Source organism: Pelmatolapia mariae, linkage group LG12 (genome assembly GCF_036321145.2).
Source record: "Pelmatolapia mariae isolate MD_Pm_ZW linkage group LG12, Pm_UMD_F_2, whole genome shotgun sequence".
Lineage (NCBI taxonomy): Eukaryota > Metazoa > Chordata > Actinopteri > Cichliformes > Cichlidae > Pelmatolapia > Pelmatolapia mariae.
This window is the reverse complement of record NC_086237.1, coordinates 9646930-9673215: the sequence shown is the minus strand read 5'-3', so window position 1 is coordinate 9673215 and position 26286 is coordinate 9646930. Positions and strand designations below refer to the sequence as shown.

The window sequence follows — 26286 nt, the reverse complement described above, 5'->3', positions numbered from 1 at the left end:
GGTAATGTGTTTGGGGTCATTGTAATGCTGAAAATTGAAACTGTTGCCAATCAGATGGTTTCTTCATAGTATTGCATGCTGGATCAAAATCTGACTCGTTGGGTGTGAGACATGTAATTTGCAAATATCCTGACAAATTGGCTCTAAGTGTGAATGGTTCTCTATGTGTTAACCCTATGCTGGTGACCTATGCACTGCACCTCGTACCCTTTGACAGCTCGAATAGGCTCCAATTCATTGTTTTAGTAGTTTGTAGTACTTTGTAGAGATTGTAATGCATAGGGCAAGCTTTACCTCTGCATTCTGGGAGCATCATACAACCTGTTCCCGTGTTCTGCAGTCAGCTCATTTTTTTTCTGCTTCCAACACGTCAGCTTTAAGAATTGTCCATTCACTTGCTGTCTGATTTATCTCACCCCTTATCATGTGCCACCGTGTAACAGGATACGATTCTTTATCTGTTAGTACCTTAAACAATTTTATTTCATCTTTGTACAGCATGACCCCACTTTACAAAGTAATAGGACAAAGTATACAGCAGCTCAATAATATAGTAAAAAATATTGGGAAACAACCATAATGCAAATAAATGTAAAACAAAATGTTTCAATATAAGAATTAAGAAGAATTATACAACATCAACATTAAAAACATCACAGTTGTTCATTTTAATGGTGTGGCAAATTGATATGTGTATTACCACTTGCACATGAGACCTAATCTTGAATACACGTTTAGTGGTCCTGCTTCTAAAAAGGCACCAATATGAAGCTTTTGTTCTTTCTCTTCTCATGCAGAAGTCTGATTTTGTAAACAAAGTAGATAAATATGTACATTTAGATAAAAATATAAATACAACTCAAACTTTTACAGTGTCATGAGAGAAAGCATGGTTTAAAATATTAAAAAAGCAAACACTTAAGGTGCTTCATAATGTTCAGCTGGTGGGGTAAGTGCAGTCTTTAAGATCTCTGAGTGCATTCACTGAGAGGGGTCATGATTACGGTCATGATTACTCACGTTGGCAGGATGGGACTTTGCTGCTTTTTCCAGATGATTCCTGCAATGGCTGCAATGATGCCTAGGACCACTAGTGTAAACTTGACTGCAATGACAATAGTTTTTCCTACAGAGACAGAAAAAAATCGGTTTGCTTGGGTTGTAGTTGTGCAACATGACACAGTAAATTGAACTTAATCTGTAGACTGAAGTAGATGACTCTTACCAGTACCACTAAAAGCTGTGTCCACTGAGTCACAGTTAGGAAGTGTCCACCCAGGCTCGGACTGGCACTCACTTTTGTGGTTGCACACCTGGAAAGCACAAAGAAGATGTTGCCATTATTAGACTTTAAAAAATACACTTCAGTGAATATGCTTTACTTAAAAAACAACAACAAAAACAACAAAAACACTGACCTACCTTTTGAATTTAAGTAATATAAAACACTCAGCCCCAGTATAACTGGTGGCATGTAATTAACTAGATTTAGCCAAATTTGAATTACTTGGACTTTTCTTGGGTATTCTGTTCATAGTAACATATAATCCGTACTTCATCACTTTAGCTTCTGACCAACTGGCTCTAGTTTTATTTAGTTTTGGATAGACTATAGGTAAAATATGTATAAGATGCTAGGCTAAATTATGTTATTATGATCAACTAAGAGTTTTTCCTTGCATCAGTTGTTCTTATTAAATATAGCTAAATTAAAGATTTTTTTGGGGCTCAAAGTTTAACAGAGTTTTTGCAGAGCCAATTAAAAGGCACCGAGTAAAAAGTAATACACAGTGTTGGGGAGTAACGGAATACATGTACCGCCGTTACGTATTTAGAATACAAAATATGAGTAACTGTATTCCGTTACAGTTACCGTTTAAAAAGGTGGTATTCAGAATACAGTTACTTTGTTGAAATAAATGGATTACACGGCGGTACTTTCCTGTTTCATATTGTCGCGGGTCAGGACTGTTTGGGTTTGTTTGACAGCTACACTCTGTTGTTCCAGGCGGCAGCGTTACGGTTGCCATGGTTACAGGGTGACGCTCTCTCTCTCTGCGTGTTTCCTGGGTGAGAGAGCGCTTTGTTGTTGTTGTTGTTGTGCTAAGCTAAAAGGCAGAATGCTACAGGCATGGCCCTAAAGAATGTAGCTTCATGGGCAGTGTAGTCCGTGTTGCAGCGAGAATGGACTGCCATACACGTTATGTGTCTGTGAGCGAGGGAGGGAGAGAAAGGAAAAGTCCGAGCTGTCACGGAGCAAAAACGGGAGCTGGAAGCATGTAAATATAATAATAACCACTGCAGCCAAGAAGAGTGCCTGACGAGCCCATTTGTAAGTAAGCTATTAAGACTCAACTGTACACTGTGTTCGTGTTTTCCTCCGGAAAAAATAAGTTCCGTTGGAGCAGCCTTTCAATGCCTGTCTCTCGCTAGCAAAGTTGACCCAGACAACAAAGTAAAGCTAGTTTTCAGCTACGAGCCCCACACGGAACCCGCCGTATTAGCCAGATGTCCCTTTACTACGGTTCGGAGCCGTGGACCTTCAATATCAGTAATAAATCACAGCAATAGTACATTCACGTAGTTGTAAACAGCATGATAATATATTAAGTAATCCAAAGTATTCAGAATACGTTACCCTCATTGAGTAACGTAACGGAATACGTTACAGAATACATTTTGGGGCATGTATTCGGTATTCTGTAATGGAATACATTTTAAAAGTAACCTTCCCAACACTGGTAATACAAGACCTTAATATTAAGAAAACTTTCAAAACTGCTTTGGATATTGGATGTTTATGATTTGTTTTTCTCAGAATAGTCACTTTTCAAAAACAATTTGTTATATCCATTTTTAAAATAACTTACAAATTGCACACTTCATTCAGTGCATATTTGCAATCACACTGCAGTTGCAAATGTTTGCATGTGGTTCTACAAAAGCCTACATGAGTAAGTTTGGGCATGGTTGTATATCTCACATTAGCATTTCAGGGATGCCTGAAAAGGGTGTTTTTGTCTTTATAGGGCTAAATATGACCAATATGACCACATTAAGATTGAAGTTATAAAACATTAAGTCCAAACCTCAATGCAGGCTATAACAGTGACTCCATCCACCTTTTACACATAAGCTATATTTTAAAGATGGATATGTTAGATTAGCTGCCCCCGGCTAGTGAAGGATTTAGTTAAACTTTGCAGAGTAAAATCATGTACTCACAGCATGGCCTGGGCATTTTGCTGAACAGTTGGTGTTTCTGTATGCCGTCTGCAGATCTACACACTGATTCTGGCTGCACACCTTGGAAAAGACATAATTAACTTTATTTTGTTCTACACTGTAGATGCAGTAAGCAAAAAGTGGTTTCAGGAAGCCTGCTACCTTTCCATCTCCACATTTAGTCCCCGTTTCCACCTGGCCTTGGTCACTGGTGGTGTCTGAGAAGAACGCTGCCTTGCATGTGCCGATGCTGACCATCCGGCCGTAGTTTGGGTTGTCATTATCGCCTTCACAGAAGAGCTTTCCACAAAGAACATCTCTGCAAAAGAAAGACAGTGTTTGTTTCTGATCATGTTTGGTTAATATGAAGAATAAAGAATCAAAATAAGGGTCGGCTGCAGACCAACTGTTGCCCTGTACGTTCTACTGGGACTCACTCTTGCTGACAGGGGATGAACTGATTATTTGAGGGGCGTTTGCAGAAGGCATAGTAGGCTCCTCTGGTGTTGTAGTTATAGCATCCTTGTTTGGCCTCCTTAGCACCTGATAGCAGCAGGAGATTGCATAAAAACCTAACTCTCCATATGACTTTCACATACATCCATATGCGTATTGGCAGGATACTCACCTGATCCATACATCTTGACACACTGCTTAGGTCTCTGTGGACACTGACCGTTGTAGCAGTACCCTTGGCCTCCATCACATGGGAGCCCATTCACAGCAAACACATCCTCTGGACAGGTCGTGCTCTTCCCATCACAGTACTCTGCCAGATCACAGTCATCCTGCTTTGCGCGGCACTGTCTGGAGGTAGGCAAGATCTGTGCGGAGCATATTCCATCAACGTGTAAGTTATCTGAAACATTGTTTTTCTTAAAGTGTTATATTATTAAAATTCCAGCGCTATGTGAAACACCCTAAGTGTGTGAGCACTGTAAACAAAAGATCAAAATGCAATACTGTGGTGTTGGTTCAAACATTTGCAATATTCTCTAATTACTTGAGGACTGTAGCTGAGCAAACAACTGGATCACTACAGCCAGAGGAGAGACTTTCAGGGATGAAAATAAATAAAGAAAAGAAACGAATAATCCTTTAATTGTCCAACAAGGGGAAATTTGATGGTAACAGCAGCAAGAAAAACACATATACAAACAAACAGTGAACAGGACACAGAACAGAAACATACACAATTTTTTACATATTTACATCAATGACAATAGTTACCAAAAACAGAGTGCTGTACAGTTATTAATATTAAATAAAATTAAATACAGATAAGAGGCAACCCCAGGTTGTAGTGTGAATCGGTTGATAAGATAGTGCAAGTTACAGCACTGATGTAAACATCTATGTTTGTTGGGAGCAGTTTTGATTGTACAGTCTGACAGCTGACCTAACCAGCAAAACATTAAATTAACATAGAGTAGAATAATCCTTTAATTGTCCCACAAGGGGAAATTTGGTTGTAACAGCAGCAGAATAAAAGCACATATACAAACAGAACAGGACAATGAACAGAAACACACACAATTTTTACAGAAAAAATATTTACATCATAGGCAATAGTTACAAAAACAGAGTACTGTACAGTTATTAAGATTAAAGTATAGGGTTTTTTTATACAAATTGAGAAAAATAATGTGCAAGTTATAACAGTAGTAGCTGTTCGGTTGATTAGTGCAAATTACAGTGCTGATCTAAACATCTATGTTTGTTGGGAGCAGTTTCAATTGTACAGTCTGACAGCTGCAGGGAGGAAGGACCTGCGGAAACGCTCCTTCATGGATCTAGGATGCAGCAGTCTGTCACTGAAGGAGCTCTGCAGTTCAGCAACATTTACATGTCTCCCACCACCTGCACTGGGTCCAGGGTGCATCCTAGAACAGAGCTGGCCTTCCTGATGAGTTTATCCAACCTCTTCCTCTCAGCTGCAGATAAACTGCTGGTCCAACATACAACACTGTAAGAAATGACGGATGCCACCACAGAGTCATAGAAGGTCTTTAAAAGCGCTCCCTGGACTCCAAATGACCTGAGCCGCCTCAGCAGGTAGAGTCTGTTCTGACCCTTCCTGTAAAGAGCATCAGTGTTGTGGCTCCAGTCCAGTTTATTATTCAGGTGAACACCCAGATACCTATACGAGTCCACTATACGAGTCAATGTCCACTCCCTGGATGTTCACCGGTGTCAGTGTGGTGGGTCTGCGTCTCCTGAAGTCCACCACCAACTCCTTGGTTTTCCCGGTGTTGATCAGCAGGTGCTTCTGCTGACACCAGTGCACAAAGTCCAGAGTCCACTGTCTGTACTCTGAGTCGTCCTCACCTGTGATGAGGCCGACTATGGCAGAGTCGTCAGAGAACTTCTGTAGGTGGCAGCGTGGGGAGTTGATGGAGAAGTCTGCCGTGTAGAGGGTGAAGAGCAATGGTGCCAGCACAGTTCCCTGTGGGGCCCCTGTACTGCAGACCAGCGTATCAGAGAGACAGCCCTGTGTCCTCACATACTGTGGGCATCCTGTGAGGTAGTCCAGTATCCAGTGGGACATGTGGTGGTCCACTCCCGATAGCTCCAGCTTGTCCCTCAGAAGTCATGGCTGGATGGTGTTGAAAGCATTGGAGAAATCAAAGAACATGATCCTCACAGTGCTTCCAGGCTTCTCCAGGTGAGTCAGAGCTCGGTGCAGGAGGTAGATGATGGCGTCCTCCATCCCGATGCCAGGCTGGTAAGCAAACTGCAGCGGATCCAATGAAGACCTCACCAGGGGGCACAGATGGTTTAGAACCAACCTCTCAAGGGTCTTCATCAGATGTGATGTCAGGGCTACCGGCCTGTAGCTGCTGAGGTCCTTGGGATGGGAGGTCTTTGGCACCGGTACCACACAGGAGGTCTTCCACAGCTGTGGTACTTTCCCCAGCGACACGCTCCGGTTGAACAGATATCCTAGGATGCCACACAGGTCATCTGCGCTGCATCTCAGGAGCCTGGAGCTGATGCCATCTGGACCTGCAGCCTTCCGCACCTTAATCTTGCAAAGCTCGTTCCTCATTTGAAGTGCTGAGATAGAAAGAGTGGATTTGTGGGGAGGGGGGTGTATGTTGGAGTCCACAGCATACACCCTCCTGGCTGGGAGCTGAGAGGTGTGAAGTCCTGAGATGAAAGACAGGCAGTGTCTGAAGATGAGGGAGATAGCTTTAGGGGAGACGATGCTGGGGGAGCGGTGCGGAAACTCCTGTGGGAAGTAGCATATGCTAACGTGCACATAGTCTATTGTCAATTTTGTACGTTTTATTTTGTTTGGTTAGTGCGCTGGCCCTTTAAGAGAAAGGCATGGTCCGTTCGCGGACAGGAGAAGTGTCAGAAAGACTCAGACAATCGACTGACTAACATGTGTTCTATGTTGTGAAAGGTTCATAAAAAGGCATTCCCTGTGAATATGTATTATTGTTTGGCACTTTATGTTAATTAATAGCAGTTACTTACATGCTGTATTACGCAGGTTAATTTATGGTTTGTAGGCAGTTATTTGCTGTTAGCATTAGCACTTGGTTACGCAGCTCGTCAAGTAATTATTTTAGTTTGTCACTCATACACTGTATTTTGTTGTTACAGTTTCACACCTGCCATATAAAGCGAAGTCTAAACCCACTCTGGCGTCAGTGACTTTTGTGTGAAGGTGTTTAACTCCTGGATAGTAGAAAGTGGTTCTACACACCAGTACACGCTCTCTGGACACAGATGCCGTAAAAAATGTGATAAAAAACACGATTGTCCATAAAATTCTGAGCTCCATTGTGGAGTAGTACAGTCCACAATATAAAAACAAGAACAAGAAACACAATAACAATAACAACAAAGAAAGAGAAAAAAGGACTCGGTCAGGTCAAAGTTGCTGATACTGGCTGCCTGCTCGGAGTGACGCCGGAAGAGAAAATAAGTGACACCAGTTACACTGATCTGTCTTCTTACTGACTCACCTTACAGTTCTCACAGCACTCGCCTTCAGCACATTGTGAACCCTCTTTCAGGGTGCAGGCGATGGCGTTGCAGCAGGGATTGGTGCACTCCTACAGGGACGACATACATTAGAACTCATCAGGCTGCTGTTAGGTCTTACTGCTGGGATGCATTATTAAACATCTGTTTGCTCTGTTCCCGTGAGGAATCTTTATTGCTAGGTTTGATGGTTTATTGACACATAGAAAAGAACCTGATGAATGACTTCCACTGTGGGTGTCCGCTGGCCTCATGATCACACATCACGATGTTCAAACTACTAAAAGCAATGTCAAGTGTCACCAATATAGTGTATAATCACTGTTCTCAGTTTCTACTTTCTACTTCCTTATTACTTGATATTCAGGAACTTTTGTGGTATAAGACCATTATCGAGTCTGAAGCACAAACATGTAAGAAAGTGTTGTACACAAAATACCAAAAACTTATATTTCAAAATCTGTGTTTTCAATATAACCACAGTCAAGGAAAAAACAAAACAAAACAAACCTTCTGTGCAACACAGCTGCCCTGGCATTGATCTGAGCATATTTAGCATGGCTTTGATGAAGTTGCTGGTCTGTAAACATTCAGATTTAAAATAGATTTCATCTCAAAGTACCACCTTTGATAAATTTTCACTTCAAATTACAATACTTAATGCGTCTCATATACATCTCCTCTAAGATGGGAAACCAATCAGTTCAGCCATGTGTGGAGATTCTGGGAATTTTACACATCCTAAATAATTACATGCGGTGCTCAGCTGATGAATCTCATTCATGTCACTCCACAAGACACACATTTTCTCTTGATTATTCAATCTTGCCTATCCAGTGCCGGTTCCGGACAAATGGACTGCTGGTCAGCAGATCCTTCTCTTCTTGCATCCGATTCAGTTCCAGCATCATCCCATATCCAGGTTTTCTCACATTAACCATGTTTTCTTTACCTGTCATTTTTCTTTTCCTGTTTCTATGTCCCTCTGGTCTTAAACTCCTGGCAAGTTGACATACAGCTGGTAAGTGGAATCAAAGTCTCTTCCATCATTATTCAGATTTCTGCTCCTTGTAACAAGTGTTTCATTCTCTGAGCTTCATCAGCCTCCATTCTTTTCTGTAGGCTCTCTATTCACAATCTTGGCCTCCAGCAGCCCTTCTCACAGGCTATCTGTCTTTCTCTCTCTTCTGTCCTTTGACAGCTCTCAGCTTTGTCGCAGGATCTATGCTTGCTTTTCTGGCCTACAGCAGCCTTGAGCCTACAGGCTCTGCTTCTCTCTCTTTACTCCAGTCCACACTCATGTCTTATCTCCCTTGAGCCTTATCACATTTTCAGTCTTTAGTCTGCTTCGCACTTCCTCTTTGCTATCTGGAACCATCACAATTTTCTCACTTACCATGCTGCATTTCTCCTCATGCTATGCCTTACCCTGTGCCTTTGTGAAGCTGCTGCTAATGTTCACTTGATTTATCTTCTATAGAATGGAACTTCCTGTCGTGGTAAGACTGCTTCTTCTCTATTCTTTGGGATTCCTGCACTAATTACCGCTAGGTTATCACAGCTAGGATTCCGTTCTGCTGTGATGGGCCATCAGAGTCTAATTGCCAAATACCACTGAATACTATTTTGTACATCAATAAATCATGTTCAATTTAGTGCTGTCAATAGATTAAAGAAAATTAACTAATTAATTTTCTGTAACCTCTCTGTGAATCGCTACCTTATCGTGGTAGAGGGGTTTGTGTGTCCCAGGGATCCCAGGGGCTATGTTGTCCGGGGGCTTTTGCCCCCTGGTAGGGTCTCCCATGGCAAATTGGTCCTGGGTGAGGGACCAGACAAAGAGCGATTCAGAAGACCCTTATGAGGAAAACATCGAGGGAACAGTTTACCCTGCCCGGGATAGGGTTACCGGGGCCCCGCCCTGGAGCCAGGCCCACGGAGGGTGCCCGAGGGTGAGCGTCTGGTGGCCGGGCCTTAGTCCATGGGGCCCGGCCGGGCACAGCCCGAAAAGGGGACATGGGCCCATCCTCCCGCAGGCCCACCACCCGCAGGAGGCGAGGTAGGGGTTGGGTGCATTGTGTGCCGGGCGGTGGCCAGGAGCGGAGGCCCTGGCGGACTGATCCCCAGCTACCAAGACTGGCAATTGGGACATGGAATGTCACCTCTCTGGTGGGGAAGGAGCCTGAGTTAGTGCGTGAGGTTGGGAGGTACCGGCTAGATATAGTCGGGGTCACCTCTACGCATGGCTTGGGCTCTGAAACCAGTCTCCTGGAGAGGGGCTGGACTCTGTCTCAGTCTGGAGTTGCCCCTGGTGAGAGGCGGCGGGCTGGGGTGGGTATTCTAATATCCCCTCGGCTTGCTGCCGGTACGTTGGGGTTCTTCCCGGTGGACGAGAGGGTTTGTTCCCTGCGCCTTAGGGTCGGGGAACGGGTCCTGACTGTCATCTGCACTTATGCGCCGAGTGGCAGTTCAGAGTACCCAGCCTTCTTAGAGTCCCTGGGTGGGGTGCTGGAAGGTGCTCCACCTGGAGACTCTGTTGTCCTACTGGGAGACTTCAATGCTCACGTGGGTAACGACAGCGAGACCTGGAGGGGCGTGATTGGGAGAAACGGCCTGTCTGACCTGAACCCGAGCGGTGTTTTGTTATTGGACTTCTGTGCAAATCACAGTTTGGCCATAACGAACACCTTGTTTGAACATAAGAGTGTCCATAAGTGCACGTGGCACCAGGACGCTCTAGGCCGCAGGTCGATGATCGATTTTGTAATCGTATCACCAGACCTGCGACCATATGTTCTGGACACTCGGGTAAAGAGAGGGGCTGAGCTGTCAACTGATCACCACCTGGTGGTGAGTTGGATCAGGTGGCGGGGGAGGACGCTGGACAGACCTGGTGCACCTAAATGCGTAGTGAGGGTGTGCTGGGAACGCCTAGCAGAGGCCCCAGTCCGCGAGATCTTCAACGCACACCTCCAGCAGAGCTTCAACAGCATTCCGAGGGAGACTGGGGACATTGAGTCCGAATGGACCATGTTCAGCATCTCCATTGCCGAAGCTGCTGCATTGAGCTGCGGCCACAAGGTGGTTGGTGCCTGTCGTGGTGGTAATCCCCGAACCAAATGGTGGATACCAGAGGTGAAGGGAGCCACCAGGCTGAAGAAGGAGTCCTATCAGGCTTGGTTAGCCTGTGGGACTTCGGAGGCAGCTGACAGGTACCGACAGGCCAAGCGGAATGCGGCTCGGGCAGTGGCTGAAGCAAAAACTCGGGTGTGGGAGGAGTTCAGAGAGGCCATGGAAAAAGACTTTCGGACTGCCTCGAAGAGATACTGGCAAACCGTCAGGCGTCTCAGGAGGGGAAAGCGGTGCTCTACCTGCACTGTGTATAGTGCTGGCAGAGCGCTGCTGACTTCGACTGAGAAAATTGTCGGGCGGTGGAAGGAATACTTTGAGGACCTCCTTAATCCCACTGACACACATCTTCCGAGGAGGAAGCAGAGTCTGGGGATGAGGGGAATGACCCGCCAATTTACGGGGGCGAGGTCACTGAGGCAGTTAAACAACTCCTTGGTGGCAGAACCCCTGGTGTGGATGAGGTCCGCCCCGAGTTCCTGAAGGCTCTGGACGTTGTAGGGCTATCCTGGTTGACACGCCTCTACAATGTTGCGTGGAGATCAGGGGCAGTACCCCTGGACTGGCAGACCGGGGTGGTGGTCCCCATCTTTAAGAAGGGGGACCGGAGGGTGTGTTCCAACTACAGTGGGATCACACTCCTCAGCCTCCCTGGGATGCTGAGGAGTGTGCCAGGGTGCTTCTTTCCAGCACCCTGGCACCCTCTATGCCAGGGTGCTGGAAAGAAGAGTTTGTCCGCTTGTCAAACCTCAGATACAGGAGAAACAATGCGGTTTTTGTCCTGCTTGCAGAACACTGGACCAGCTCTTTATCGTCTCAAGGATACTTGCGGGCGCATGGGAGTTTGCCCAACCAGTCTATATGTGTTTTGTGGACTTGGAGAAGGCATTCGACCGTGTCCCTGGGGGTGTCCTGTGGGAGGTGCTGCGGCAGTATGGGGTGTCTGGCCCATTGCTACGGGCCATTCGATCCCTATACAACCATTGCAAGAGCTTGGTTTGCATTGCCGGCAATAAGTTGGACTCGTTCCCGGTGGGTGATGGGCTCCACCAGGGCTGCCCTTTGTCACCAATTCTGTTCATAATTTTTATGGACAGGATTTCTAGGCGCAGCCAAGTGGTGGAGGGCTTTCACTTCGGTGGCCTCAGAATCTCATCTCTGCTTTTCGCGGAAGATGTGGTTCTGTTGGCTTCATCGGGTGATGGCCCCCAGCTTCCACTGGAATGGTTCGCAGCCGAGTGTGAAGCAGCGGGAATGAGGATCAGCACCTCCAAATCTGAGGCCATGGTTCTCAGCTGAAAAGGTTGGAGTGCCCACTCCGGGTCGGGCATGAGTTCCTGCCCCAAGTGGAAGAGTTCAAGTATCTCGGGGTCTTGCTCGCGAGTGATGGGAGAAGGGAGCTGGAGATCGACAGACAGATTGGTGCTGCAGCCGCAGTGATGCGGACGCTGTAGCACCAATCACCAATTTACCTAACCAAAGTTATGTAAAGCACGTGTTCTCAATGATATTTATAGGTCTGCAGTTTGTTGCAATCCATTTGGCCATAGTGTCAGTCAATATTTCCGAGGTAGACTTACTGAGTCCCCGATGCTCCGTGAGTGGTTTGTCGCAAGCTGGGTGACGCGTCAATGTGATATTTTAAGCTGGAAGTGCTTCGGTGAAAAGAAAATTCCTTCTTGCACAATGTGCATAATACTTTATGTTGGTCGACTGTTCCGTCTTGTTATTTTTTTAATACTCAATTTTCCCATTAAGAGGGCCAATGTGGGTTTATCATCTTCCATATTGAGTTGATTGGTTCAGCTGCCCGTCACTACCAGATCAACTGCCCATTTGTGCATGTGCGAAGGTAACTCTACTTGGACAAACTGCCTGAAATGCGTTGACAGAAACATTTCAGGGATTTTGAGTCATTCTGCACTCCAGATTCTTTAATTGCGTTAAAAATTTTAATCGTGTTGACTTTGATGGCGGATTAATTTGCGTTAATGCGTTAATTTTGACAGCACTAGTTCAGTTCCTTCTAATGATCTCTCCTTGTTGAATTCCAGCAGAGGTGAAAACAGGTCTAAACATCACTCTGACTGGAATTTTCTTTTCACCGAAAACTACAAGTTCATCTGTTACACACAGCTACACTGTCACTATATTTCTATACAGGTACATAAAAGTGTTAAGACAGCACATAAGTACATATTCCAAGTAATACTGCAAAATAAAAAAAATAAATCAGCAGTTCTTCAGCTTCTGGTAGAAGTCAGTTTAATACTGGGACTTAAAAAAAAAAATATGTGTGTCTGAATGCAAAGGCTCAGGCCCATTCATTATTTCATAGAAGGTACATATCAGAAAGCTGTTTTTCTCACATTGCCTCAGAGCAATCACGTCATTAAAAGAGTCAAGATCAGACAAAGGAAACATGGAGCTGAATTCCATTCTGAGAAATCAATAGCTGTAAGGCAGAAGCCATTTCAGACCTGAGCATGCACAGACACAGATCAGAATCATAGCATAATAGTAATAAATAAATTGTATTTGCTACACTGTTTATCAACTAGTCTTTGTAAGTGAGAGGCCAGCAAGACATAAAGAAATAAAAGTTTGTGAAGCTACAATAGGCCTAGGCTGCTGAGGGCTTTCCTCCTGTTAAAAAGGGGTTTTCGCTTCCACTGTTGCCAAATGTTTGCTCATAGGCAGTTGTTTGATTGTTGGGGTTTTTGCTGTGTTGTTATAAGATCTTTATCTTACAAAATATAGTGCCTTCAGACAGCTGTTGTTGTGATTTGCTGTTAAATGAATAAAACTGAACTGAATGAAAAAGAAAAGCTCTCCTTCACCAGATGCGATCATCAACAGCTTGCAGATCAGATCAACTTGCTACAAAATGAAACTTTTAACCAGCTGATGTGCTTATTTACCTGCACCGAACCACAGTCGCACTGCTCTCCTTCCTCTTTGAAGCCGTTTCCACAGACCGCGGGAGCCACAATACTCTTGTAGTCTGGTTTGTCCAGCAGACAGCTGGGGCTGCGGCTTGTTAGGTACTTTTCATAGTTGCTGCTGCTGCAGCTACTGAAGCTTCGAGGAGTTTTCCAGCTGAAGAGGAACAAACACATTATCTACCAAGGTGTTTAACTGGATTTCATTCAATAACCAGGCAGATCTTTTTTGGGGTGTGTGTGTGTGTGTGTGTTTGGGGGGGGTCTCTTTAATCCTCTTTTCAGCCATAGGTGAAAAACCTTTAAATACAAACCCAAAGGATACAAAAAATGTTAGTTATCACACATCTGTGAATATCATGAGCAATCCAACCCTTATTATTATTATTACATCCCCTGCTCTAATTTAAACATTTCTTCCATTAAATAAAGGTAAAATGTTCATTTCTATCACAACTAGAAAGACATCAGTAGCAGTGAATAAGCTTTGTAGCACAATATTTACTTGAGTATTTTTAAAATGCTACAAATGATGCAATCTGCTTTAACCATCCTACACACAAACTTAAAGGATACTCATTTTAAAAGTGCTAAGTCAAATAACCAATCTGCATTAGAACTTAAGTCCACTAGACAATAATATTTTACAATGAGGTTTTCCCACAACCATATACAAAAATTAACAGTCTTCCATACACAGACCAACAGTAAACAATGGTGCCACTTGTACATGGGTGAGCAACCCTTTGACTTGACAAAGAGTCTGCGTTCAACAGCTTTTCTTACCTGAGGGCTGCTGCCATGATGCAGCTATCCTCAGAACATAAACAACCACTGGAATCATTGTGGTTCATGCCCAGGTTGTGGCCCATCTCATGAGCCAGCGTTGCTCCCACTGCAATGGATCGGTCACTGTGATCCTAAAAAAAAAATGAAGCACAAGAAATAGAAGTAAAAGTTCACTAATGGCAAAATAGAGCAACACAGTTTTATAGTACTGCATTGCAGTTTTGGAGATCTTGCTAATTTCTCTGACCAATGTGCAAAAAAGACTTGGACTCAGTTTTGTGACCTGGGTCTAGCTCTAGATCATAAACTTTGTTCAGTTTCACTCATTTAATTTAGTTTTTCTCTTTTAGCAGGAAGTGGTCTCTACATATTGGTAATGGAATGATGGAAATGTCGTTAGTTTTCTCTGGCATTTGGTCACAAGTATAAGATGAACAAATAAGTTGATTTTTGAGGGGCAAATGAATGAATGAACTAAATATCTGAAATAATCCCATGGATTTAGGAACATGTTTCCAAAATTAACAATTATTTACCACAACAAGAGCAAGAGCAGAAGTTATGAAGTCAGTGAGATACATCATCTGGGGACCATGAATGCCTGAATTAAATTTGATTCCTATTAATTTAATATATTTTAAAAAGTTTCACTGGGTAACTCAATAAGTATTGCATGAGTATGGCAAGAATCAGAAGACCATCAGCCTCAATATGATTTAGACTTTGCAACATAAGCTACACACTAGGGATGCACCGATACCGATACCGGTATCGGGTATCGGCCTCGATACCACATTTTCTAAAGTACTCGTACTCGTTAAAAGTCCCCCGATACCGGGGACCGATACCACGGTCTGAGAAATGTCTATGTTTGAGCGGCGTGTAAGGGGTTAATCACAGGCGCCGAGTGCCCGCCCCCAGGCCCCGGCTGCAGCTCAGAGCTGCAGCAAACTCTTGCAAGACGAGAGAAAATGTCCAGACACAATCCACGTGCTGTGAAAATAACACAGGCAATTATCGAGTACATTGCATTGAGTGACCAGCCACTCTCGGAGGTAGAAAATGTTGGATTCCTGCATCTCCTCCATGTTCTGGAGCCCAGATATGATGTCCCAAGCCGCCACTACATGACTGACACGGAGCTGCCTAAACTACACGAGTCTGTGAAAAAACATATCCACAGCCTACTGCAAGCCTCCTCTGCGTTTAGTTTCACCACGGATATTTGGACAAGCAGTGTTAGCCCCGTGTCGCTAATTAGCCTAACCTCCCAGTGGATAGACGAGTTTCACGCCGCAACGAGCCATATTACATGCCAAACAATTCCGCTTCTCGCACACCAGCCAGGCTATAGCGCATGTGTTTGAGGAAATGCTCCAGACATGGAGTATACATAAAACATGTACATGTTGTGCTTCGTGACAATGCCAAAAACATGATTAAAGCCATGAATGACGCAGGGCTCCCAAGTCTGCCGTGTGTCGCGCACACGCTCCAACTGGCTGTTCACGAGGGCTTATTAGCACAGAGGAGCATAGCTGATGCTATAGCAGTGGGGCGGAAAATAGTTGGGCATTTTAAACATTCCGCCTTAGCCTACTCCCGCCTCGAGGACATTCAGGGACAGCTCAACCAGCCAATAAAGAGACTGCAGCAGGACGTACAGACGCGCTGGAACAGCACGTATTACATGCTCCAGTCCCTCATAGAGCAAAAGCGAGTGCTGGGGGTGTATGTGTCCGAACATGAACTCCCTGACTATCTCACCGCTCACCAATGGGCTCTTATGGAGAAGACTGTTGCCATACTTGCCCCTTTTGAGGAAAAAACTAAAAAAGTGAGCAGCTACGACGCACTAGCCTCTGATGTCATCCCAGCTGTGACTGTGCTAGTGAGACTTCTAAACAGAGAAACAGACGAACAAATTTAAAATTAAATTTTTTTTTTAATAATTATTTATTCTGTAATATGTTGCATACAACATGCTTTTCATTTTAAATAAATGTTCTTAATTCCAAACTAGTCCCTTGTTTGTTTGTTTTTTGTTAAATTATATGACTAAAGCTGTTACCTGTAAATTTAAATCATGTTTTTATTAAGTACTCGGTATCGGTATCGGCGAGTACTGAAATGCAAGTACTCGTACTTGTACTCGTTTTCCAAAAAGTGGTATCGGTGCATCCCTACTACACACCAAAAGACACTGGTCTCAAAATATTACAGAGGTAAGTATATGAATTAAAGTCTTCCTATTCTCCTAGAACACCTCACCTGTACTACGCCGACAGAGTGACCAGAACGGAGAGTCCCGATGAAAGCAAGACCCACAGTTGCTCCTTCAAAGTCAATACCACTGAAAGATAAGCCTTAAATTCATATCCAGGATTCATATCATCCATCTACTCACTTATATTTTCAATAACACCCCCCACTGCCAAAGGTCGTTAATGTTACTAGATTAACTACTGTGAACTTTCCTGAATGTGGAATGTGGAGGTGGATACTCACAACTCAGATTTCTGAAATTTGTTTTCTCTTTCCTGCTTGGTTACTGTTGAAAGTAGGAGACATTTTGCTCCACATGATTTGAGTCTGACTGGATTCTACTTATAGAATCTATCCATACCTTATAAGATGTGCGTTGTCATGTTTTATCCTGGTCACCAGCTCAGAGTTTCTCCACTTCATGAAAGCATCCAGGTTTGCCCCTGCTGGGGGGGTCACAGAGATCAGGTCACCAATTGTCCATATCTCCAACCCCACCAGAGCAATAAAGGTCCTCAGAGGTTTGTAGACCTGAAGAAGACAACATTGGGGATGTAACACTATACTCCAACTGCTAGCAGCTACTGCAGAACAGTATGTAGTACAGTGTGTCTGTATTGGTATGGATTTTTTTTTACAGAAATAGCAAAAAAACAGACTCACCATGTTGATAAAGTTGACAATCTCAAATATTCTCTGTCTCATCTTCTTTTGATCCCTGTTCATCTTCACATACTGAAACACCACAAGACAAATTTCTCATCCTGCTTCTCAGCAGTTTATCTTATAGAAATCAAATTTTGCAAACCAAGGGGAAAATGAAAAAGTTATAAAAGAAGATTAATTTTACCGCGCGGTTATCAGCAACAAGGACGAGCTCAACGTATTTCTGCTGCTGTACAATAGAAATACCCTGAAGAAAAAGAACAACACAAATGAAGACTCACTTAAAATTTGTTAATATAAGAATAATATTGGTAGACTGACGAATGTATTGGTATTTGTCACATTTAACCTCAGATAGTTTGAAGACCTAAAAGGTTTCAGAGGTCATGACTTGGAGGAACTCTGGTGAAGAGGACAAAACTAATTGTGTTACCCCTGATCTAGAGCGGCTGCGGCTTGTTGGAGGTTCATAGTCGTCACTCCAGCTGGTGTTAGTGACCCCGCACACGGCAGGCGTGAAGTTCTTTTCATTAAAAGTCGTCACTGCATGATCCCCCTCATCGTCACTGGATAGTGGCTCAATCAGGTACCTTTGAGCAGATGTTCTGAAGTAACCCCTAAATCAAATCATGCTGGTTAGTTCATTCATTTTTCAGATGTTGCTTTGAGGCTGAATCAACTTAGGAACCTATCCACTGTCGTCTAAAGACTTATTTGGGCCAAACTTTATCTTCTGTTGTTTTCACAACCTGGTTCATCTCCAGTCTGTGTATAAACCTCTAGTACACAGAGAACCAGTTGTGAAACGCACAGTAAGGAAATGGTCGCCAGAGACTGAAGAGGCCCTGAGGGACTGTTTCCGTTCTACTGTGTGGGACAACCTCTGCAGCCCCCTGGAGGATGACTTCAACAGCATCACAGACTGCATTACAGATTACATGAACTTCTGTGTGGACAACACCGTACCCATCATAAAGGTACGGTGTTTTTCTAACAACAAGCCATGGATGAATCCTGAAATTAAGACTCTCCTCAAGGAGAAGAAGAGAGTCTTTAGATCTGGAGACAAACAGGAGCTGAGAGTTGTCCAGAAGAAGCAGAAATGGAAGATAAGGCAAGGGAAGGAAAACTACAGGAGAAAGATGGAAGAGCAGCTGCAACAGGACAACATCAGAGGGGTTTGGAACAGCCTGAAGACAATCTCAGGACAAAAAACAACCACCAGGCTGCAGGAGACTTGGGGTGGGTGAATGACATAAATAAATATTTTAATAGGTTTGATCAACCACCCACCCCTCCCCCAGCATCGTCTCCCCTGAAGCTATCTCCCTCATCTTCAGACACTGCCTGTCTTTCATCTCAGGACTTCACACCTCTCAGCTCCCAGCCAGGAGGGTGTATGCTATGGACTCAAACATACACCCCCCTCCCCCAAAATCCACTCTTTCTATCTCAGCACTTCAAATGAGGAACGAGCTTTGCAAGATTAAGGTGCGGAAGGCTGCAGGTCCAGATGGCGTCAGCTCCAGGCTCCTGAGATGCAGCGCAGATGAACTGTGCGGCATTCTAGGATATCTGTTCAACCGGAGCGTGTCGCTGGGGAAAGTACCACAGCTGTGGAAGACCTCCTGTGTGGTACCGGTACCAAAGACCTCCCATCCCAAGGACCTCAGCAGCTACTGGCCGGTAGCCCTGACATCACATCTGATGAAGACCCTCGAGAGGTTGGTTCTAAACCATCTGTGCCCCCTGGTGAGGTCTTCATTGGATCCGCTGCAGTTTGCTTACCAGCCTGGCATCGGGGTGGAGGACGCCATCATCTACCTCCTGCACCGAGCTCTGACTCTCCTGGAGAAGCCTGGAAGCACTGTGAGGATCATGTTCTTTGATTTCTCCAGTGCTTTCAACACCATCCAGCCACGACTTCTGAGAGACAAGCTGGAGCTGTTGGGAGTGGACCACCACATGTCCCACTGGATACTGGACTACCTCACAGGATGCCCACAGTATGTGAGGACACAGGGCTGTGTCTCTGATACGCTGGTCTGCAGTACAGGGGCCCCACAGGGAACTGTGCTGGCACCATTCCTCTTCACCCTCTACACTGCAGACTTCTCCATCAACTCCCCACGCTGCCACCTACAGAAGTTCTCTGACGACTCTGCCATAGTCGGCTTCATCACAGGTGAGGACGACTCAGAGTACAGACAGTGGACTCTGGACTTTGTGGACTGGTGCCAGCAGAACCACCTGCTGATCAACGCCGGGAAAACCAAGGAGTTGGTGGTGGACTTCAGGAGACGCAGACCCACCACACTGACACCGGTGAACATCCAGGGAGTGGACATTGAGATAGTGGACTCATATAGGTACCTGGGTGTTCACTTGAATAATAAACTGGACTGGAGCCACAACACTGATGCTCTTTACAGGAAGGGTCAGAACAGACTCTACCTGCTGAGGCGGCTGAGGTCATTTGGAGTCCAGGAAGCGCTTTTAAAGACCTTCTATGACTCTGTGGTGGCATCCGTCATTTCTTACAGTGTTGTATGTTGGACCAGCAGTTTATCTGCAGCTGAGAGGAAGAGGTTGGATAAACTCATCAGGAAGGCCAGCTCTGTTCTAGGATGCACCCTGGACCCAGTGCAGGTGGTGGGAGACAGAAGGACTCTGGCCAAAATAACATCTCTGATGGACAGAGTCTCCCACCCCATGCATGTAAATGTTGCTGAACTGCAGAGCTCCTTCAGTGACAGACTGCTACATCCTAGATCCATGAAGGAGCGTTTCCGCAGGTCCTTCCTCCCTGCAGCTGTCAGACTGTACAATTGAAACTGCTCCCAACAAACATAGATGTTTAGATCAGCACTGTAATTTGCACTAATCAACCGAACAGCTACTACTGTTATAACTTGCACATTATTTTTCTCAATTTGTATAAAAAAAACCCTATACTTTAATCTTAATAACTGTACAGTACTCTGTTTTTGTAACTATTGCCTATGATGTAAATATTTTTTCTGTAAAAATTGTGTGTGTTTCTGTTCATTGTCCTGTTCTGTTTGTATATGTGCTTTTATTCTGCTGCTGTTACAACCAAATTTCCCCTTGTGGGACAATTAAAGGATTATTCTACTCTATGTTAATTTAATGTTTTGCTGGTTAGGTTTAGTTAAAGTTTGGGTCATTGTGAGGAGAGGTTTAGTTGAGGGTTAGGATAAGGTTAACTTTAGGTTTACATCTAAAAAGTAATGAGAGTATTTGGAGAACTTGTTTCTGGCCTGAAATCTATTCATCTCATCTGAAGGTTTAACATTATTAATTTAATGCGTTATGCAAATACAAAAACTGGTTACTTGGCTTTGTGGCTTAATACAACAAAGGAATGAAACTGTGAGGTTATTTGAATTATTATGACATACAGCATGGGTGGGTATTGCTTTGGAAAGATGTCATGACAGTTTAAATAAAGCAAAGATAAAGACGGTGGCTCACCTGAGTCCATCACAGGTACTGATGCTAACAGATGACTCACTGTCGTTCACAATCCTCCCATGATAGAAGCAGTGATCCTGGCAAGGACATGAAAATGGTGACTGTGTTATTAAATGACAACATTTAACTTTCTTTTCATCTGCATATGTCTCCAGGATTCACTAACAGCCTTAAAAGCCTTTGAAGCGCTTTAAATCTAGTAAAATGTGCAAGTTTACAGCTGTAAGTTTGAGGTAAGTTTGTCTACAAATGCAAACACTTACAATGTCATTTGGTACTGTGGTGACTCGAGTCCCATCTTCTTGGTAGTAAGACTCAGTGTAATCTTTGGTAAGTAATTCACTGAATAGATAAAGATAAAGAATAACATAACATGATTTGATGTGAAGAGTGAGTCTAATTCCAGTTTATTCAAAAAAATGCTTATTTTGAAACAGGGTATTTTACATTACTTGTATATCCATTTGTCCACTTATTTTCTCACACTGCACAGACACACAGGTTTAAGGAAGTGAAAACTTACTTATTTCTTTCAAGTTGCATTTCTATGTCTTGTCCGCCTACAGTCATTGCATACGTAAGGGTGTCTGGTCTGTGGTACTGTGGGCAAATAAAACAGGAAATTTTGCTTCTAGTCATTCATTTTTATTTTTTCATTTCCCTTAACCAGCAGAAAAACAGCAGCTGATTTGATTGTCATCACAAGATTTAAAATAGAAGAGAAAAGAAACCTCTGTGTGTCTTTTTCTGACTGTGTGAAGTCTGACTGGTCGAACCACCTCATAGTGCTTTCCCTCCTCAAATTCAGGACCATGGCTTCCTGTGGAAGTGAATCACATATGTGTGATTAGAAGAAGGATATTAATTTTGGATGCTAGTGTCAACAGGGTCTATTTTGTAATTAGATAGTTGAATGCTTAACTCATTGCTTTCATTATTTGTGCTAACCTATCTCGTCTGTTTACATCCTGCTTTTCTATAAGTTTTATGTATCTATTTATTTTTAACCAAACCAATAAAACAACAACAAAAAACCAAACCTGACTACATAATTTGATATTCCATTCCAAATGTCATTTAGGTTGCAAACATTTGATCATTGTGACTTTAAACATTTGATTAAAGTTACATTCTCAAGTTTGAGAAAAAAACAAAATGACTTTGTTGACCCAGCCGTCCACCCTGATCTGCTCCCTGTGAGATTTTGCAGTGCTCAAAACAATAACAATCAGTGTCACTCTTTTTTTTATTTCTGATGTAAACAAAAATTGCTTGAATAACTTTATGTGTATAAATGACCAACTAAACGATCGCATTGTTTATTTCCTAAAACAACACTTCAAGCTTCAAACACACCCCACTCTTTCCTTTTACTTGCTCCACTTGGCTCAGGGGAAAGTGAGCGAGTGATATGCATTATAATATTACAGATAATAAATGTAATATTAAATTCAGAATATTGAGATTACTTTGGAAATGTCCATATTTAGGCTGCCAAATTTAAAATGTGACTATGTGTCATAATGACAGCTTCCACACTGCATGTATGATGTTAGTTCGAGTGGAGGACTCTTATAAGGAGGTCTATGGGGCGCCGTTTGTAAAGTGAAATATGCTGAAATTAACTGCAAGATTTAGCTCAAAACCTTACAAAAACATGTTTTTTACAACATTTAGTAAAATATTTGTAACTTTTCATATTTAAAGCACAATTTTAAATGTTAAATCTAAATATTATATTTCAATCTAAATCTAAATGTTAAATCTAAATATTATATTTAAATCTAAATGTTAAATGTTAAATCTAAATGTTAGAGGAAACGAAATATTTAGCTAACATGCAAATTTATTGTACGGCTCAATAGAAATACCAAAATAAAAGCGAAAACATCCGGTGCAAAATTGTGCCAGTAGTGGGCTGTATCCCAATTCAGGGTCTGCAGCCTTAAAGGCTGCATTTTAAGGCCGATTATGTCACAGCGGCGCGCCGAAGGCTGTCCCAATTCAAAGCCTACTCGAAATGCGGCCCTCAAATGCGTCCTTCATTTCCCTGAATTTTAAGGCTGTGGCGGTGTAGACTTCGTGGCCCAACATATCCCACAATTCATAGCGCGGCAGTCACTGTGGATAATTTTGCCGCAGATGGCAGAAGCGTAGCGGCCGAAGAGTAAACTGTTAAACGTAAGTACTGAATATTATGTCACTTATTTATGTGCAAATGTTTAATAATGAGGAACATTAAAACATTACTGTTGGCCACATGTCGGCAAAGTTATTTGCCATTAGCGATGTTTGTACTTCCAGCGTTTACTTGGTTTTAAAGCCTTCAAAATATAATAATACAATAGCTGACCTTAATCTTACAGAGAATGTGATGATTTTATGGATAATTAAAGTCAGTCATATATCCACAAACACAACAAGCTGAAAGTCAGTGATGCTGCTCGGTTTGCAGTCCTGAATATGACGGCACAAGCAGGATTCACTGCACTGTTAATGTTAGCTATGTTATATTGCTGCCTCTGTTCGGTGGTGTCGAGCCAAACGGACTTTAATGTGTATTTGAACGAGCTGACGGTTCACTCGTTAAGCTGAAAGAAAGATGCTTTAATCACAGGAGTCACACATGTGTCCACTGTACCATCTGGGAACTCTTCTTGTTTAGCACTCGTAATAACACAAACACTAAATCCTCCTTCTCTTGTGCTGTTTTGTAGCAGTGTATACACCTGAGACTGTCACCTGTCTGTCTGTCCTGCACTCTCTCTCTTTTTCTTTCTCTCTGATTGTGGAATAAAAGTATGAACATGTATTTATAAGTTACACTTGTGTTTGAATCCTGCAGCTTATCATACATTTGATTTCCATGTGTGACAACTGCAAGTGTCCAGAGTGAGGACAGACTGAGGGACCCACTGCTGCACATCATTTGTGAGGCTTTGCACCCCTGATGATCCACCAGGACAAACTCAGCAGTGTGTGAGGAAGAGGAGGAGGAAGAGCCAGCAGCAGCTGACAGATGGAGAGAATAGACAGACTGTTCCCTGTTTGTGAAGGACTGCTAGGAAAGTTTAAAATAACTAATTGTCTGTCCTGAATCAGTCTTATTAGGTAATGTTCAAATAATTTTATCATTCCAGTGTTTTCAGTGTGGGAGAAAGTACTCAGGGCCTTCAAGTTAAACACTATGAAAGGCAGAAACAAGTTTAATATTCAGAAACCTAACGTATGTATCAGCAGCAGAATGGAGCTAAAAATAAATGTTTGTTTCAGTTCTATGAAGCTTTGAGTATTTTGGATTAGTAGTACTGCTGTGTTTGTTGCATCATATTGTTGTAATTGTTTATATGCTTTATATATTTTGAGGTAAGTTGATCTATAGTGTTACATCATATTCTATAAGGATGTTATGTGTTTGTATACTTTCTGCCCAGTTTGACCCATTTAGCAGAAGTCAGCCTGTTTAAGGCTCTGATATCTATTCTGTATGACTTAAAGCAGTTATGACATGGTATGATTTTCTCACCCAATAAAGGAATATTTGATATATCAGTTATCACAGCTCGTACATTTTCTTTTTACACATATATGTAAGCATTGAGCCAAATTTAGTAATGCCAACATATTAAACGGACAATATTTGTCTCTTATATATGATACATCTATATATACACTGTCAAAGATACTTGTCTTTGAGTGAAGATTTAAGGTGATAGGACATATAAATAACTGTAGCTTGAATCTTTACTGAAGCTCAGTATTTGACACAGAGTTCACTCACATGTGCTGTACCAGTGTACCTGCACATGTGATGTGACAATAGAAGTGATTTGATTTGAGAGTTCAAACTCACTGCTGTAATAACTTATAATGATTAATATAATAACTATAATATTGGCCATATCATATTTACACTGACTTTAGTCTCATGAACAACATTAGCTAATTGTTATTTACTAGCTAATCTTAAATGACTGTTCAGTACAGATATGAAGGCCAACAATCATGTTTTACAGTCCTGTGGTCTCAGCCTCAGATACTTATTAAATCACACAAAGCTCGTGTAGAAACAAACACACGAACAAAATATGTTCTCCTTCATTTCTGTCAAACAAAGCTGTATGAAACGTTTCCAGCGGTTGGTGTTATGGTTGCTAGGCAACCTGGGCAGCGCGACGGAGGCTAGACCGTCCCATTTCACAAGCCTCGCACTTCCGGTCTTAGCGGTCTTTGACGCGGCCCTTGAGGATCGTTGAGGCTGCGTACTTTAAGGCTGCAGACCCTGAATTGGGATACAGCCTGTGTCTGCTCTCTAATGATGGTCACTTCTCACCGCCGCGAGCTGCTTCAATTCTTGCCTACGAGCATGTTCAGCGATTTGTCTGGACATGTGCTGTAGCGATTGTGGAGTGGAGACTGCAGCTGTTAAGAGTCCACTACTGGGGAACCTTTGGATGGCCGACAAAACGGATCTTCCGATGTTTTCAGCTAAATCGCTCATTCTGTTTGTCTTTTGAGGCATTATTTGGCCGTAATGAGTGTGCATAGAAAATGTGTTCCACAGGCGTGAGACACAGTGTTTTAATGTTCCCCTTATAATCATATGTCTAATAAACAAATGCAATGGGCTGAAAGGCGAACTCATCTGAACATGAAACATGAAACAGACCAGAACTGATAAACTATATCGTGCTTGGCTAGGAGATTTAGAGGGCTAATTGAGGAAAAGAAACCTGCCTCCTGTAGAGGTTTGAATAAACAGAGGGTAGGACAAAACTAGGTTTTAGTACCCAGAGTGTGAGTGGAGGTAAAAGTATCCAGTGACTTACCCGAGAGCTTGGGAGAGGCATATAGGATGAGGACCCACAATAGGAGGTTTCGTGTCATTGTCCAAGTGCAAACAGTGAGTGTCATGCGCTGCGAAAATTTGTGTTGCCCTGGTCGCTGCACTATGCTTGCAAATACTTTTTTTTGGCGGCCGCTCTGTGTACTACATGCACCTGCTTCTTGTCGTTTCAAAACATGTATCTCTCGGACTTCGGATCCTCTATGAAAGTTTGTGTTGTATTATGTTCAAACGTTTAAATAAAATGTATCCCTCATTCATAAAAAAGAAAGCTTTGTGACTTCCCCGATTCGTGAAGAGTGTGTCGTTTGCACCATACTCCCCCTCCCCCCAATATATAGGTCCCTATATATGAACGTAGACCGCACAGAATGTTTTTTTTCATCGTGTGGTTGAATTTAGCGCAGCAGTAGTATGGCGTTATTGTGCCTCTATACCTAGCGTACGTAAATAACTTTTGCAAGTACAAATGTGGCATTTTGAGGGCAAAATTATTTTGAGCAAAGACAAGCTTAATTTGAACAAAAATTATTGCTGCGTGCAATAAATGTATTTCAGTGTCTGCTATTATCCATACAGACATCCATATCATATCCATGTAATAGCAGCCCCCTCACTCAGTTGTTGGCATTTGCTCTTGCTCAGAGCTCTGCTCTGTGTGCTGACAGACATCTGCGGACCTGCTCTCACTGTATCGACCCTGTCTCAACATCTCCCTGCATGCTCAACTCTTTCCGTACACCGTTATAAATGTGCCACAAAACCAACCAATCACACACTTGGATGCAAAAATTCTGATTGGCTGTTTTGGTCTCAAATCAGCTCAAATGTAACTAAATCCAGTGGAGTGGTTTGGTTTAAATTAAAACCCATTTCGGTTAGTTTGTTTAATTATTTTATTTTACAATACATAATTTTTTAAGACCATTGTTG

At 42.9% G+C, this 26286-nt stretch overlaps 1 protein-coding gene across 1 annotated transcript; it reads right to left on the bottom strand.

Moving 5' to 3' along the window:
* Positions 1 to 879: 879 nt before the first annotated feature.
* On the bottom strand, positions 880 to 25408 carry LOC134638990 (zinc metalloproteinase-disintegrin-like batroxstatin-3). Its single transcript, XM_063489972.1, has 19 exons — positions 25337 to 25408; positions 21239 to 21327; positions 21031 to 21107; positions 20771 to 20849; positions 20508 to 20584; positions 17446 to 17629; positions 17197 to 17259; positions 17010 to 17081; positions 16708 to 16877; positions 16353 to 16434; positions 14079 to 14212; positions 13272 to 13449; positions 7203 to 7292; positions 3854 to 4049; positions 3663 to 3768; positions 3388 to 3544; positions 3226 to 3306; positions 1226 to 1313; positions 880 to 1126 (listed from the first exon to the last, which is right to left on the bottom strand). The coding sequence occupies exons 1-19, from the start codon at positions 25392 to 25394 to the stop codon at positions 1017 to 1019; spliced, it is 2091 nt and encodes a 696-aa protein (XP_063346042.1). The 5' UTR covers positions 25395 to 25408; the 3' UTR covers positions 880 to 1016.
* Between the last annotated feature and the right edge of the window lie 878 nt (positions 25409 to 26286).

What these genes read in the sequence shown, in the direction of transcription:
- LOC134638990 (XM_063489972.1), bottom strand. Translation starts at nt 25,394, where the DNA reads ATGACACGAAACCTCCTATTGTGGGTCCTCATCCTATATGCCTCTCCC. An exon ending in ATGCAACTTGAAAGAAATAA is followed by an intron (nt 20,850 to 21,030) that starts GTAAGTTTTCAC and finishes TTATCTATTCAG; the next exon opens with TGAATTACTTACCAAAGATT. An exon ending in TTGTTGCTGATAACCGCGCG is followed by an intron (nt 17,082 to 17,196) that starts GTAAAATTAATC and finishes GTGGTGTTTCAG; the next exon opens with TATGTGAAGATGAACAGGGA.